The sequence below is a fragment of the Fukomys damarensis genome, unplaced genomic scaffold (assembly GCF_012274545.1).
Source record: "Fukomys damarensis isolate Sample0158 unplaced genomic scaffold, DMR_v1.0_HiC HiC_scaffold_9, whole genome shotgun sequence".
In the NCBI taxonomy this organism is placed as follows: domain Eukaryota; kingdom Metazoa; phylum Chordata; class Mammalia; order Rodentia; family Bathyergidae; genus Fukomys; species Fukomys damarensis.
Genome location: NW_022900921.1, coordinates 31703441 through 31719853, shown reverse-complemented (window position 1 = coordinate 31719853; position 16413 = coordinate 31703441). Strand labels below are relative to the sequence as shown.

The 16413-nt window shown below is 44.3% G+C and overlaps 1 protein-coding gene across 2 annotated transcripts in view; it reads left to right on the top strand.

The window, feature by feature from the left end:
- The window catches only part of Mcc (MCC regulator of WNT signaling pathway), a 349153-nt gene that overhangs the window by 258608 nt on the left and 74132 nt on the right, over positions 1-16413 (top strand). For both annotated transcript variants that reach the window (XM_019206068.2, XM_010614125.3), the window contains one exon: positions 7417-7559. In XM_019206068.2, coding sequence (XP_019061613.1) covers positions 7417-7559 — 143 coding nt within the window. The remainder of the gene's footprint in view (positions 1-7416; positions 7560-16413) is intronic.

Below are 16413 nucleotides of genomic sequence, written 5' to 3'. Positions count from 1 at the left end.
CTTTATTTAAAAAAAAAAAAAAAAAAAAAAGATTGCTTCTCATCCTTGTACCTTTATCCTCTGTTACAAGTCTCACTTCCTAAGCAAACAATACCTCCACTAGAGAGTAAAATAATGGAACCGTTGTATGTCAGAAGTCTGTATCTCTTACCACTTAACCAACAAGCAAAGAAGGTGATTATTTGGCTAGGGTGACTATTGGAGGGAAATTCGATTGTTACTGGATTGAAGAGCAGTAAGAATTATGTCTGACACGTGGAATTATCTAGGATACCTCCTAGAAATGGTTCATGGTAGATTAGAGCAACCAGTATAGGGCAAGGCCCTTCGGGAATAAAGATTTTGGATTGCCTCCCTAGGTGAAGAACTAATTCTAACTACTTGAGAGGCTAGAAGGACTTGTGCTAGATGCCAAACACAAAGGAAATGTGGATTTCTTAGTAGAAGGAAATTCTAAATCTAATAGCTATAGGCTTGTGAGCAGTTGTAGAAAAGGTGGCTAGGCTGTGCATATTTTCTTGTCTGTCTGTGTCTGTCTGTCTGTCTATCTATCTATCTATCTATCTATCTATCTATCTATCTATCTATCTATATCTCCTTCTGACTGTTGCCCCAGGACTCCAAGGAAACCTGGGCGCTGAGGCTGCTTCCCAGGCCCCCTTACCAGATGGGTGCTGGATGCAGTTTTGGCTGTGCCAATGAGATGTGCCCACATTCACTTCAGGGTAAAAGGAAGGTGGGAACCCTTCTCTCTAGGCCATGTTGGTGGCAGCTGCCACACAGATTGGCATGCTGTACATATGTGTGGTCCTCCCTTGACTGGCCAGACCCTGGAGCTGTAGCAGGTATGATGGAGCAACAGTATCCTGATTTCTGAGAAGACCACTGTTGTGCTGGCCAGGCTGACAGCTCATTAGCCTCACCCACCTTTCTCTGCTCTTACCTTGAGCAGTTTTGCAAGCTCAGAACTGCCTAAATTGCTTTGTACTTGAATCATCCAGTGAAGTTTGTTTTTCCAACTGAACCCTGCATAATGCACCCTAAATCCTATCTTCTAGAAATAAATGCTGAACGTTTTGTATGTATGGTCTTCTAAAAATTTTTTATCCATGAACATTTAAATAAATTGGATCATACAGTGCACACTGCTTTGTAATATGTGCTTTTCCACTTAACCATGTGTTATGAGTGACTTTTAAAAAATGTTTATTTGATTTGGGGAGATTATATATTGGGATAGGAAATATGAAAAAAAATACATCACTAGCTCTCTTTGGATCTGGAAAGGAAAAATTGTCTAGCAAATTAAGCATGAGATCTTTTTACCGCCAAGGGGATTATTTTCTTTTCTTTTGTCATAAGCTACTCTTAAAACATCAGCCTGTTACTACCGGCTCTCATGATTACCGACTACTCCTTGTTCTGTGCTTCATTTCCCATTTGCCTGCTAGCCTACTAAGTCTGACTTCTTACCCCGGAAGGTTTCCTAAACCTCTTTCTCCATGGACTTAATCATGTCTTCTCCTCCCCACCCAAATTCATCTGTTCATCACCAGTGTGATATATTTCAAAATTGGCCTTTGGGAGATGATTTTGTTAGTCACAAAGGTGTGGCCCTCATGGTGGGGCATTGTCCCCATAAAAAGAGACACTAGAGAGCTTATGTGCTCCCTCTGTCCTCCCATGTGATGACACAGTGAGAAAGCAGCCACCTGTAAGCCATGAAAGGAGCCCTCTCCACAACAGACCACTTCCAGCTCTTGGACTCCCCGCCTCCAGAACTGTGAGAAAATAAATTCTGTTGTTTAAGCCACCCAGTATGTACTCTTTTGTTTTGGGAGCCTGAATATACCATTGATGTGTCCTCCCTCCCTCTCTCCTTTCATTCTTCCCTCCTTCCCTAGCACCACAAAAAAAGGATCCTTCCTTCTTGTGGTCTTAGGAATTAAACCCAGGGACTCATGCATGTTAAGCATTTGCTGTACCACTGAGCCAAACTGAGTCCACTGTTAATTTAATTGAAAAATCCAGCATTGTTTTCTTATTATTGATCCCTTTCTGTAGCATTTGACTTCACCCTAAGACTTCCTTCCTTCCTTCCTGATGTGCTCTTTAAATTCTAGGACCCAGCAGGTCCTAGATGTATCTTTTCCTCTGAGAGCCATCCTCAGCCTTGTCCTTTATCCTCCTCAGCCCCTTTCTCCTTGAACACCAGCAGATGGGACAATATCTCCTCAGATTCAGTAATACCTGAAGTCTCTGACTTCTCATGCCTAAGATTTCAGGGCTATGTAGGAGCCTGGTCTTTCTGTTGGTTTTTAGACTACACTTTGACCCATGTGCTTTGTCTCAAACACAGTGTACCCAAAGCCTCTTTATCTTCCAGGAAAACATACTGTTCTGATTAAGTTATGGCCTGACAAGTAAAATGTAATGAAATAAAAATAAAACCAGAAAGAAAAGACATATTTCTGTCTGCCTTCTCTTCCTATGGTGTGCATAATCCCTCATTCAATATTTTCAGCTTCTTGTATGAGGGTCTTTTATCAGATCTTATTATAATAAGGATGGATTATTATATCCTTGGAAGAGCATTTCACATTCTTTTGTTCAGTTATTCACCTGAAGTCTTGCAGATGAGTCTGACTTTCAAACTCTATGCCATTGGTGGCAAAGCTATGGTACCTGTGCTGCAGCCAGTGTTTGTTATCACTGAAAGCTCTAAAAGGCTCACCATCACTGCCCTCTGCCATGTAGAATAAGAGGACACAGAACAGAAGGAGAAATCTGGACTGTATTCATCACTTTCTGTGATAGCTTTCTCGTGAGACCTGAGCAAGGCTATATTTAATTGTAAGAAACACAACTGGAGATTTAGCTCAGTGGTTCTGGCACCGCCTCCTGAGCAAGCACAAGGGCCCTAGTTTGATTCCCAGAACCAGTAAATAAATAAATAGAAGGAACCAAAGAAAATAAAGCACAGAATGTAATTCAACAAAAACTGCACTAGGTCAAGTATGCTGGGTTCACTAACTGCAATTGACTGACAGCTGCCAAGACAGGTAGATGAGCATTTGGAGCTTCTTACCATTTCATTCCAACCAGCCATAGGCATGAATGTGCATTTCAAAATTAAGGAGCTCTGAGGACAGTTAATGATGTGACGGTCTGTCAAGAGTGCTTGACTATAGGACGTCCACCTAAAGTCTGCAAAGCATGATAAGAATTATGCTTCTATTAACTTCTCCCTTTTCAGATTAGATCATTTTACTCCTATCCAATAAGAGGTAATCTTTAAAAATAAGCAAAAGTAATAATCTTTTCCCTAGGTCATAGTATTAGCCTGTTTCATTGATAAGAGTTAGATTATGCTATTACTAGTTGCATAATGTTGTATAAGACACTTTCCCCCTTGAAGTTTTGATTGTCTGTTTTTTAAAATAGAAGTATTGACCCTGGCTTCACTGGCTGTGACTTTTCTGCCACTGCTGGTCATCACAGAGGTACGTGCAGTGTAATGCCTGCCTGTTCCAAAAAGAAGCTGTTTTCTGTTTAAGCTAGTGGCAACCGGTGAGCATTGCAAACCTAAATGAAGCAGCTTGGTGGCACTTCCCAGATGTTCACCGTCATGTACATTTAGAATCCTGTACAGTGGTCCTCTGTGTGCCAGAGAGAAACACTTAAGAACTTTGCAATCTCATAATTATGAAAAGTCCACTACAGAATATAAATACCAACATGCATCAGTTTGTCTTGGCTTCCCTTTTTTGTGTCTTAAATGGTAACGTTTTGGACTCTTTCACGTTTACCTCTTTTCCCATCATTAAAGTTAGCAGTAGCTCTTTTTAGGGGGCGCCCCTTCCCCAAATACGGTTTGCTGCATATAAACCCAAAGGAAAGGCAGTGGAGTCACTTGGCGAAGCTGCTGCAAGTCCCCTTCTCCAGTAGGTGACTCAAGGCTGTGCAGAGAAGCTTTGGATGTACAGCCCCGAATCTTAGGTTTGAGAAACCTCCCTGGCCCAGCGGAGTGTTTCTGATCTGTTCCATTGCCCACGATGAACCAGTGCTTCTGAATTTGTTTCTGTCACTTTTCCTGTCCTAGCTTGCAGACTATTCTCAGGAGTGATGCTGATGGGAAATGATAAAGATGCAACTACATGTTTTTGTGTTTCTAGCTGAAGCTGCTTGGAGAAACAACAGGGCTGCCCACATTTTTTAAGGTGTAGGCTCAGTTTAACCTCTATTCTGTATACACAAAACTTTCTCTGATCTTTGTGCAAGGCAGCTTTCCACCTCTTAATTACTGTTTACTGTTGTTTTTGTTTCAGAATACATATTATGGTTATCACAGAATAACTTACTAGGGATTATTATCAGGTGGAGTAGGGAGCAGCAGTTTTTCCAGGCTCTTATTGTCCTGTTTGGTGAACTGGTCAAGTCCGCTGGTGAATGTGAAAGAATACTGTTTATTTTAGGGCAGAAATAAGGAAGGAAAAAGAAAAGCAAAAGAAATACTCAAGGAGAGAGGGTTGCTTTGAAGGAGAAAGAGCGATGCGTCCTGCAAGCCAAATGGACCACTGCAGGCCAAGAGGGCACCACGCAAAATCAATTACTGTTGTCTTCTTTCTTCTTTGACACTTGATCTTGTGCTAGAAGATTGGTATCAGGTGCTTGGCTTGGCTCGTCTGCAGGTCAGAAGATTGATATCAGGTGCCAGGTTCGGCATGTTCTTTTGTGAGAAGCTTGGTACCAGTTGCAGGGCTCAGCCAGGTCTCGTGTCAGTCTGGAAGCGGCTGCTCTGCACCATGGTTAAAAAGGCCCTTCAGCTGGCGAGTCGTGCGACCTGCTTCAGCTCCATTGCATGTCCTGGTCTCAAACTCCAGGACCAGTATGCTCCTGTCAGCGCTTTCCTGTGGGTCGACAACATACACATTCTGTACTGCCTTCCTCCATTTTATCTGCTCCCACACAGGATCATATTAACATTTACTGCCCCCCACCCCGAATCCTGTGACTTTTCACATGGTAATTTTATTTCTGCAATCTAACTCTCATTACTTCCTCTGTAATACAGTCTCCTTTTGATCAAAACTGCCCTGCAGTGAGCAGCCTGAGCACGGCTTCAGGCTTCTGTCTGTGCTACGAAGGTTGCTCCTCACCAAAAAATGAAAAGCTCCTCTGAGCCTTCATATTGTTCTTCCTGCTCATGCCCCACCAGACTCATCTGGGCGCTGCACTCCCGGGGAGAATCCCTGGTCACTGCCCACCAACCAGCCTGAGATGTTCCTCCTGTGTCCACCCACCCCTCCCTGCCCCAGCATCTCTTGTAGGTTAGAATTGGTCATAACATTTTTGTCTCCTACAACACAGACTCCATCGTGTCTTTGCTTTCTTGTCTTTGTCGTGGTCCTCAAATATAATGAGTGAACATCCTTAATTTGCCTTTCATGACACCAAGAGCCTCATGCCGGTGATCACATTGCTAATGTGATCTTTCTGTGCTCTGACCCCATCAGGGGATCTTGAAGAGCTTCCTTCCACCACCCCTTCCCTGTCACATCTTCATAAATTTCATCCTAGTAATCCTTAGAAGAAATTTAGTACAAAGCAAATTTAGCAGAAAGTATGTGTTTTGGAATTTGCCCAACCAGGAGTGTTTAAGGTGGCTATTAAAGGTTTTTGTAAATGTCATTTGTACCAACAAACAGCAGCAGCATTTATCACTCACTTTCTTAGTTGTAGAAGAGTCTCTGCTACACTACAGCTGATTACATTGGTCATGCAATAAAGACAATTTATTCATCATACACAGAGTCCCTTGTTAACTAAAATCAGGATCTTAAGTGCTTACTGAAAGGAGAGCTGACATATCTATGCACAGACAATTAATTACCCTTTAGAGCAAAAAGGCTACTCCTAAAACTATTTTTCAATTGTTTTCTTTCCTGAGCCTAATTACTGTTGACTTCTGCATATACCTAATAATTAACTTATTCATAGAACATTAACCTTTTATCCCCTTTATGACTTCCATTTTAATTCATATATTTCACAACCAAGGGCTTTATATTTGCTTGAAGCCTTCCTGGTTTTCTGAATGGCTTTTATATAAAGTACCTTATAAAGCAGGGGCTCATTTATAAAGCAGCTAAATTCCTTTCCTGGGAGAATGTTGATTTCTGTAGAGAACCAAGCACTTAGGAGAGATCTTACATTACTCTGAAACAGAGATCTCTCCCCAGTTGCCTCTCTGCCAAGGCCCCATGGTGACCACTCAGCCTCTTGGTCTCCTTAAGACCCAGGAGTGTAGGGCTGTGGATTTAGCTCAGTGGCACAGTGCCTGCCTCACAAGCACAAGGACCTGAGTTTGATCCCCCAGTACCAGGAAAAAAAAAGATCCAGGAGTGTGGACCTCCCCAAATAAATTTCTTTCTTTGCACCTTCTTTCCTGGGAATTCAGCGGACATTAGTGGGCTTTCCTCTCTGCAATTAAATCCCCTCATGATGTTTTCTTCTGGCTCACTTGTAAAATGATGTTTGAGAGTGACTTTTACTTTTTCCTTGCTTGTATCCATTATGTGTGTGATGACTGTGGTGGCATGTGGAGGGGCAACATGTGTACTTTGAAGTGTGTTCTACAATTCTAAACTTTCTTTACTTGCTAATAGTACAGGTCAAAGACCAAAGGTTGCAGGACCCATGCTGAGTTGAGCAGAGAATGTGTGCACATGCAGGTGAAATGTGGCTTGTCTTCCTGCCAGCAAGCGGGAGGAAATAGGGTATCCAGTGGTATTCTGTCCCTTACTGTTTGCATTTTTCTCCTTGCCTTACTCCTCTTCCCCGGTCTCCTGACTCCACTCTTCAGGGAGAGTGTTATTTCTGAGATGTGCTGATCTCTACACCTCCCAACATTTGCTCAATATCAATGAGGTGTTGGTTTCTCAGTAGCGCCAACCCTGACACCTCCCTGTGTCCTCTTCCAAGAAGGAAGCCACCCCCAGTGGGATCTTCCAGATGATGGGTGCACTGTTGTTATGCAGTAAGCTCTTGATGATTTTACTTACTGTATCCTCATTGGTAGTAGTCACTTTTTATTTTTACCTTGGATCTGAGGGGGTGGAGAAATTTAATTTCTTCAAGTAGACTTTGAAGGAGAAGTGTTTCTAGGAGCCTGATAGATGAATCCTGTTCTGTACATGTTAATATTCAGCTACAGAGGCACCCTTTTACTTTCATGCACTGGCTGACCATATATATGACCATCTGCTGAGCCTCAGAGGAATCCTGGCTCCTTTCCTAGGTGAAAAATCTGCCTGTTTCTTCCTCAATATCTTTTCCTTATGTTCAAAAGACGTAATCTCTAGGGGTCTGTCTCACATCCTTGGTCAGTGATGACTGATTATTGTTTTTTCCCAGGGAGGAAGATGAGTACTCCGAACTTCGATCAGAGCTCAGCCAGAGCCAGCATGAGGTCAATGAGGATTCCCGCAGCATGGACCAAGACCAGACCTCTGTCTCCATTCCCGAAAACCAGTCCACCATGGTCACTGCGGATATGGGTGAGTCTGTCAGCCACCAGCATGAAACCCAGGTTTGCTTTCTTAATTGCAGAAGGCAGCTTAAAAGCATGGGCCAGCTTGAGTTAAAATTTAATTATTCCGGGGGTTTGTGAGTGGGTGAGAGCATATCCATTTCAGTCCCTAACTCGTTACTTCACTGGTCAAAGTGGAACCGAAGAGTTGAATTGGCTTTCTGCTCTAACAGGACTGTGATTGAAGATATGTCCGCTCTCTGAAAATTCTGGAAGCAGGAAACCAATTTAAACTGCTGTTGCAGGGCTCCAAGTGTACAGTCATATCTGAATTGTGATGGGGGAGAGGAAAGGGTAGAAGGGTGTTAACCCGCTGCAGTGGCAGGGCCCTCTTAGCTTTAGCAGCATTGGGTAAGAAGGAAGAATCCCAAATGACTTCAACATGTTGATCCTAAGTGACTAAGAGGATAATCATAATCTTTGGTGAGGAAGTTGGGTTGAGAAATACGTTGAGAAAATAGTCGTGCTATGTTTGAGTTTGTAGAGAAATATCCATGTGGAAATATCTGGTGCATCGTGTCTTAAACTTCAGGCTGTGACCCTCTGTCGAGTCTTGAAATTATAAAAATAAAGTATTTTAGAAATGAAAAGAAGTGGGACAACAGCAGTGACGGCATCGTTTCGTGAGACTTGTTTGTTGCACGGGGTGTATGTAGTAAGGAAATGTCCTAACTGTGGGTTGCAGTAAAAATGTTGGGAGACTCCGGCCTGCTTGGAAATGCCTACCTGGATATTTGGAGAGAGACTGAGGTTGAGTATAGAGGTTTTGAAGTCACGGGAGCTGAAGTGATCCCTGGGGTTGAAAGGGTGTGGAGTCAGAAGAGGGAGGCACAGTATGACGTATCTCAGAAAATGGTCACATGGGATGGGGAGACAAGAAGGACCAGTAGGGAAGTGAGTACAGCAAGTTTTCATGGAAGTTAACATTTCAGTGGGTCATATTTCACTCAAACAAATTTTATGCTTAATTCTAAGCCTGTGTACATGGGATAATGTCATTAAACGTGTCAAAGGATTTGAATTCAGTCCAGGGTTTCAGGAAGGCTTCCTCTTGAAATGACGTGTGACCTGAGCTCCAGAGGACCCATGGGAATGAAGCAAGTAAATGAGGAGAAGACATCCAGTGAAGGACTAAATGTATGTCGGGAGGCAAGAGGCCACTGTGTGCTGAGGGCAGCTGGAGAGGTCGGCAGGGGCCAGGTCACTTAGAGCCTTACAGACCATATTAGAGAGTCTGCCCTTTATCCAGAGAACACAGATAGGCACTGAAAGATTTTAATAGTGGGAGGAGGTGAGATGATCAGATTTGCCTTTAAATTAATTTCTCCCTAATGTGGAGAAAGAGCTACAGATCGAGCATGAGCAAGAGTGAGATGGGGAGCCTAGCTGGAAAACCATTGCGAAAGCCTACGTGGTCTCAATTGTTGCTCCGACTAGGGTGGTGGCAGCTGAAATTTAATTTAGAAAAGATGTACATTTGACAAGATTTGCTAAAGGATTGAAAACAGGGCAGAAATGGAGATATGATTTTGAGTGTCCCAAAAGAGCCTGGTTTGCACAGTGGATGGACGATGGGGCCAGTCATCACTATGGAGTGTAGGGAGAGGGATTAGATGGTTTGGCTTTCAGTTTTGTTTTATTTTGTTTTGCTAGATGAGGGCAGGAGGGTGGATAGCTGCTTTTTTAGGCAGGACTTTGAGGTATCTTGAAATACCCGGATGGAGATGCCTCAGAAGGCAGTAGGTACTGGGAAGAGATGTCAAGAGAAGCGTTTTGTGCTGAAGAAAACCATCTAGGAGACAACGGATTATTTGCATGTCGTAAGGAAGTCGTGGAAATTGATGGACAGAATGAGAAGTGCAGGGGGCCTGAGACTAAGTCTTGGGGCCACCGGCAGACGAGCAGATTCTGAGGGGGCTCTGGCAGCGATGTCTCCTCTTAGTCTTAGTGTGAACGTGCCTTCTCAGAAAGCCCCAGCCTGTCTGAGTGCTGTGCCGTGCCATTTGTTTCCTTCTTATGTTACATTGAATTTCTAAATTATGTATACTTACTTGCCTCTCTCATTACACTGTTGGACAGAAGGAGTGATTTTTGATCTCCTAGTATATTTCTAGAGCCTGTCCCAGGGCCTGGTTAGTGGTATATATTTAAAATTTCTTTTTGAATACATGAATGAAGCAACCAACCTGTCAACCAAAGATGTAGGGAGAAAATGGCAGGAAGGGGGTTGTCCTGGTGTTAAGCCATTAGGGCAGAAAAGGCCCTAGTAAGGAAGAGGTAGGTAGGTGGTCAGAAGTTCGGATTGCTCCTAAGGCCTAGTAAGATCCATCTACCTACATCAGAGGCAATGAGAGCTATAGACTGATAATCAGTTTGAACCAGACAGAATCTGTTGAAGAGTAAAGACTCTTATGCAGGCCCTGTTATATACAACATAAAGGCAAGGTATTGAGTTCAAGTTAGTTAGACTCAGGCCAAAACTGCCTGCCTGAAACTCATCTGAACCGAAACCCCAGGCTTTATGTTAAACCACACACAACCCTACCACCAGCCTATCCCTGAGCTGAAATGCCACACACTCAGTTCATACCACTGTTACGAGCCTCCAATCTCAGCAGCCCCAAACTTCGGGCTCCAACTCCCAGCCTCAAGCAGCGAGATCCAAGCCATCACCAAGCTCCCAAATGCTGCGGCAGGTCAGCCCTGCCCTGATCCTTCTCTTTGTTTCTCTCAGATTCTATTTTATAAAATTATTAAGTGGTCTTCGCTGTGACAGGCTTGTAATTAAGCTCGGGAATTACAGGGATTAACCCACCCGAATGGGCATCTCTCCTGTGGGAGTTCTTGGAGCTCCTGACACTACAGTACTCACTCCTCGGCATTGTAGCACTGATTCTTCCTAGTAGAAGCCTGCATCCATCCACCTGTCTGCAGTGGGACGTCTTCATTTTCCCACGACATTCATTTCAAGTCATTTCTTTCCATTCTGTCCCTTAGTAAAAATGTGTAAATGGTAATGAGTACTGCTGTCTTTCCTGGCAAGACTGAACTGTGGAGGGGCTTGATGCCTGTTTCCAGTGTCAGCACATGTGTTCTGCACACCAGAGAAACCTTTATTCACCTGTTCATTGAACTTATTGGTGCTTTGTTAGGTACTGGGACATAAGACAGAATCTGCTGCTACATGGCTGCTACACTGTAGCCGCTGGGTGACATCCAGGTTCCTTCCTCCGGCCTCTAGAATCTGTGTGGACACTCTCCTTCTCTCCTCACCTGCCATTCCCTTAGTCAGTCACTGTCTCCTCCCCAGTCCCCCTTCTGAGTTCACAGGATCAACCTGTTCCCTTCATACCTCTTAGCTCTACCTGCAGAAATTGTGCGCGTGTGTGTGTGTGTGTGTGTGTAATGCAGTAGTCCCCTACCTATTACCAGTCTGGGTCTCTTAGTCTAGATTACAAGCTTTGTGCCAGAGGGACTTTAATGACCCTGGGTACCAACCTGACGGTGCCTGCACATAGGAAACACTCCTATATCTGCATCGCAGTGGACACCATCTTGGAGCCATGGTTCTCTAGAGATGCTGACAGTTCAATGGGAAGACCCACAGTGGGGTCAGGCCCACACAGGGACTACAGAGTCCCTGGTGGTGTCCTTGGGTGCAAGCCCACTTCCCAAGGTCTCAGCTGATGGAAATCTGAGAGCAGAATGTGAACAGTGCAGGTGAAGAGGGAACAAGAGTGTCCTGGTCACAGAAAGGTCATCCGTGTCCCCAAAGAGGGCAGACACTTGGGGAAAACCTGGAGGAGTTCATTAAGGCCACAGCACAGTACATTCAGCGTGCTTTTTAATCGGAACTGGCCGGCTGCCTCTTGCTCCTTTGCCATTTTCCAATTAAACTGCTTCAGTGGGGAAAAAAGCTTCCATATATAAACACCATTATAGGAAATCATTAAAAAGCATCCATTTCATTATGGTTGCTATATTTGCAAACTTGCATTAGTAACTGAGGGGAGTTTTCAAGCTGGATTTTTTATGCAGAGTTTGCTGATCTCCAAAGATAAGACGATCAAGTTTAGTCCATTCACTCCATCAAAAAGCACTTTTCTTTTGTTTTCAAACCCTACTTGTCTCCTGGATGCTCCTTCAGTAAGCAGACTCCAGGGCCTCTCTTATCCTGAGGAAGCACAACAGCCATTCAGAAAGTGCTTTGACTTCCCAGGCAGGTGGATAAAGGAGAGAGGTTCGCAGCCTGTTGCTCTTAAAACAAGTGACATTAATTCTTTCACATCTGGTCATACAATTACTTGGGGATTAAGTGAATAAAGCCAGGGTAGGAATCATGGCTTAGAATACTTACTGTTTCAACCTAGGCAAGCATCGTGGTTAAAAGGAGAGTCTGAATCTAACAGCTAAGTGCTCTGCCCATACCCTCAGTCATGTTCATCCCCAACCATGAAGGGGAGACCCCTGAAACTTAGCCAGAGAGCCAAGTTCAGAGAAGCTTAGTTGACTACCAAACTGCCTAGCTTAGAGGTTGTTTTTGTTGCCATGCATGTTCCTGTGGATGACTTTGCTTTTGCATCCTCTGTTGAGACAATAAGACAGACTGCAGTTGCTGTTGTGCACTCAGTGCCACCCTTTGAGGTCTGTAGTGCCAATGGGGGAATTTCCGGAACAGCTGTGTGATCACAAAAAAGCACCTGGCCTAATTGTGGAGAGTTTGCAATTAAACAAGATTGTGTGGCTCTTGGAATGAAACAACACTCTTGGACCATGTGACTCTGGGTGTCACAACAGAGCAGAGCACAGATGTGCACACATGGGCTCTTCAGGTCACACAGGTCAGAGCGGGCTTCTCCCCAGCTCTGTTACTGGATCTTCAAAGCTTTTCTGGAGCACTCGCTTGTAAAACAAACAGAATGCCTGATCACAGATTTAAGTGGTACTGCTCTGGGTTTTGGTGAGAATTTATTTCTCTAGAATTTAGGAATGTTAAAGTGTCATACCCTTCCATGTTAAAAGAAAGCACAGGATACCTTGCTTGCTGGTGTGCTTAGGTGGATAGAATGTTCCTCAATATGAGTCATTTTTGGACAACAATCTGGGCAGAATGTACACGTGAAACCTGGCTTTTTGGCACAGCTGTGACTATGAAATATGTTTAATGCTAAAGCCAGATTTTCCTGGCTTAGTGGCTGATGAGGCGTAATGGCTGCAGGAAAAGTGTCTAGAAATGTCAGGCAGCCTCTCAGAGTGAGGCGACAGGGTCTGAGCGGGGAAGGGCTGCCCGGCCTCTTCCAAAAGCAATTTTTACAGACGTGGAGGGCAGCAGCTCTGGAGAAGACTAGCCTTCTGGTAAGAATGAGAGGCTAGGTTTTCCATTTTCCAGCACAGAATTTTTAGAAGAGTTACACCGTAACCTGATGAGAAAACCTTGAGGAACCAGGCCCGGAAGATGGAAGTGTCAGGTTGGACTGAAAACATCTGACTCATCTGAGTCAGGCTGAGCCCTTTGCTGCCCTTCGTCCCCTTCCCCTTCTTCTTCCTTTGCTTGAGCGACTTAATTTGTTCCAAAAGGTTCACAGTGTGGGTCAAATCTGAGAACCAACCTCAGGGAAATACTTTTTTTTTTCTTTTTTGATGGTACTTAGGATTGGGCGCTGCCGTAGAGCTACCTCCCTAACTCTGGAGGTGGAATTTTTTATTTGGAAACGAGAATCTTGCTTAACTGCTAAGTTCCCCATGCTGAGCTGGACCATGAGATCCTCCTGCCTCCATTTCCCAGAGGGAGGAGATTACAGGCGTGTACCATCACACACAGTTACGGGTAAAACTTTTAACATGATTCATTGAGGGGCTCCCTGGTTTTCACCCAGAGACCTGAGCCTGGTCCAGTGTCTGAGCACGAGCAGAAATGAGTGACTGAAGAAGCCACCAAAAATCGTTCCAGAACTTTATTTAGAATAACCAGGGTTGAAAGCAGGAAAGATCTTTGCCATACTTCAGTTTGTGATTATTTCTGTCACTTTCTACTGTTCAGTAATTTTTCACTGAGACCTGGGGTGGAAAGTCATTGATGCACTGTATATACCAAATGAGCTCCCACTGTTGTTGGGATGCATGAATTCCTCTTATAATTTAAGCGGTACTTATTTTCTAAACAGACCCTGTCTGGTAAGATTGATTTTGTTTTTGGTTGGTTGAAACTCATGATCTATTTTTCGTTAAGACCAGTGCTGTGGAGGAATGTTAGCTTCTAGACCCGCCTCAAAAAGCCTGTTTAGTCTGGAATGGAAATGAAGTCTGAGCCCTTGCTGGCATTCCTGGGACCCCCAACCGCCATTGTGAGCCTGGTTGCTATGAGAAAGTATTTTGTTACTTCCAAGTTTTAGATGTGGGGAGCATATCCTCCCCCTACCCCCGGGTGGCCTGGCAGTGCTCCCAGTCCTGCTCCAGGGAGTCACAGGACCGGGTGGCTGAGTGCCTACTGTGAACTAGTGCTGTTTGCTCCTTGTGGCCTAGAGAGAGCCCATGTGAGCAAAGGCAGTTGAGCTGACCTGGATGATTGGGGCACTGAGGGGGCACTGAGACCTTTCGGCCTTGGGGGAGTGTGTTCCAAAGCCAGGCCCAAGAGCTGGACAGAGCTAATGCCCATGGCATTTGGGAGCTAGAGTTTATCTCCTACACACGCCTCTAACAGTGCCTTCAGGGTTACTTCTCACAAGGCCAGGATGATGCCAAATTGCCACCCCCTCTCTGCCCCAGAGGTTTCCTCCCGTCCTCTGCAGTGCTGGAGATTATTTTATTTTAAAACTGTGCCAATTCAGTGCGCAGTAACCATATAAAATGATGATGTGTGAATTTGGACACTTTTTTATACATGTGTTGCTAAAGACTTGTTCTCTAGAAGCCAGTGCCAGAGCTTTGATACCACAGGCTGAGTGCCCCCGAAGTCTGTGGCAGATTAGACTGAGGGGTCTGGCAGGGACACTAAGGGCAGCTGGGTTGCATGCCCTGAAGGATAGCTTTATGGCGGTTGATGTTATGTGATCTTCCTTTTGCCTTCAGATTTATGACCAAGTTTGCTCTTCACCAAAACAAACTGGCCCCGAAATCCAAAGTGAGAACAGTAAATATGAAAACAAATCTCAGGCTGGTGAGATTTTGTGCAAAGCAACCCAGAAGTCAGGCGTGGTGGGGGTAGCATCCTTCTCTTCTCCCAGCAACCCAGCCTGATGTGCCTGGGTTCTCGGAGTGTCATCTGCTTGTGGCTGGCCAGGCCTTCAGGAGCACTCCTCCTGGAAGCTGCCCTGAGAAATCCATCCTTCGGCAGTCTCTGAGGATAATCGAGACCTCAGCATATCTATACTATGGCAGATCTCCTTGGTTAGGTATTTGTTCCCTCTCCTTCAACTTTATATTTTGAGACACTTGACACTTACAGAAATGTCCTGTAAACCCTTTGTCCGGATTGACCAGTTTTTAATATTTTGCTGCATTTGTATCCTCTTCCTCCTTACCCCTCTTCGCTTTCTTCTTCCTTTCCCCATTTGTGTCTGTAACTTCTTCTAAACCAGGTGTGATGGTTAAGCTTAAGTGTTAACCTGATTAGCTTGGGAACTTAAGGCACATGTGCCACCGCCACCTATTGTTATTGAAAGCTCTAAAAGGTTCACCCTTGCTGCCCTAGGGGACTAGTACAGTACCCTTCTGGGTGTGTCTAGTTGGGTCATGGAGGTGTGACCTTGGGTAGGTGGTCTCTGGCCCCTTCTTTGGTGCTGTTCCCCTACTTTGTTCCTGGATGCCATGAACTAAGCAGCTTTGTTCCACCATGACCTTCCATGGCCACGATGTTCGTGCCTTGGAGCCAGCAACTCCAGGGACTGAATCCTCGGAAACTGTAAACCAGATAAACCTTCCTTCTTTTAAACTGTGAGAGTCAGGTATTGTGCCTCACCAGCAAATAGCTGACTAATACAGAAAATTGATAGTAGGAAGAGGGCTATTGCTGGGACTGGGACTGTGTGGTTCAGAAGCCTTTGGAACTAGTTTATGGGAGAAGTTTAGAAAGATTTGGAGGTAAAGACTGGAGAAAGCCTAAAATTTGTATGAACAGAGCCAATGGGAGAGCCTATAGGTGGTTCCAGTCTGCTCAGAAAACCATAATGCTGATGGGAAAGCAGATAATAAAAGTCAACTCATGAGGTTTCAGATGGGAATTTATTGGGATTTGGACTAGAGGCCATGTATTAAATCTGGCAAAAAAAATTATCTACATTTTGCCCATGTCCTGAGACTTTGCAGGACTCTGAGATTAAAGGCAGGGGACTACTTTCTCTGACAGAGGAAAATTAAAGGCTTGAACTATACCTCCTCCCTCAGTCTTCTGAGTAGCTGGGATTATAGGCATCAGCACCAAGCCTGGCATAATATGGACATTTCTGAGGTCCCAGTTAATAGTATATACAAAGGTCCTTAATCTGAGTAGTCTGGTTGTTTTCTCATTGATCTGAGGGGGCTTTTTGTTTTGGTTGGCAAGAACAGACACAGTCAATGGTGTTTCTGCTTTAGCATGTTGCAGTAAGAGGACCCTAACTCACTTTATGCGTTGTTGTTGATGATGAGATCTTTTATATGTCATCCGTCTTATTGAGCCTCATGTCTTAGGTAGACACAGGCAATGTGAGGCCTGAAGCAAGAGCTGACACCTGTAGATATTGCCTCTTCCTCTCAGACCTTTGATCCTCTTGGTACTCAAACCTGGAAGTAGACTTATATCACTTTTTTTTTTTTTTTTTTTTTTTTTTTTTTTTTTTTTTTTT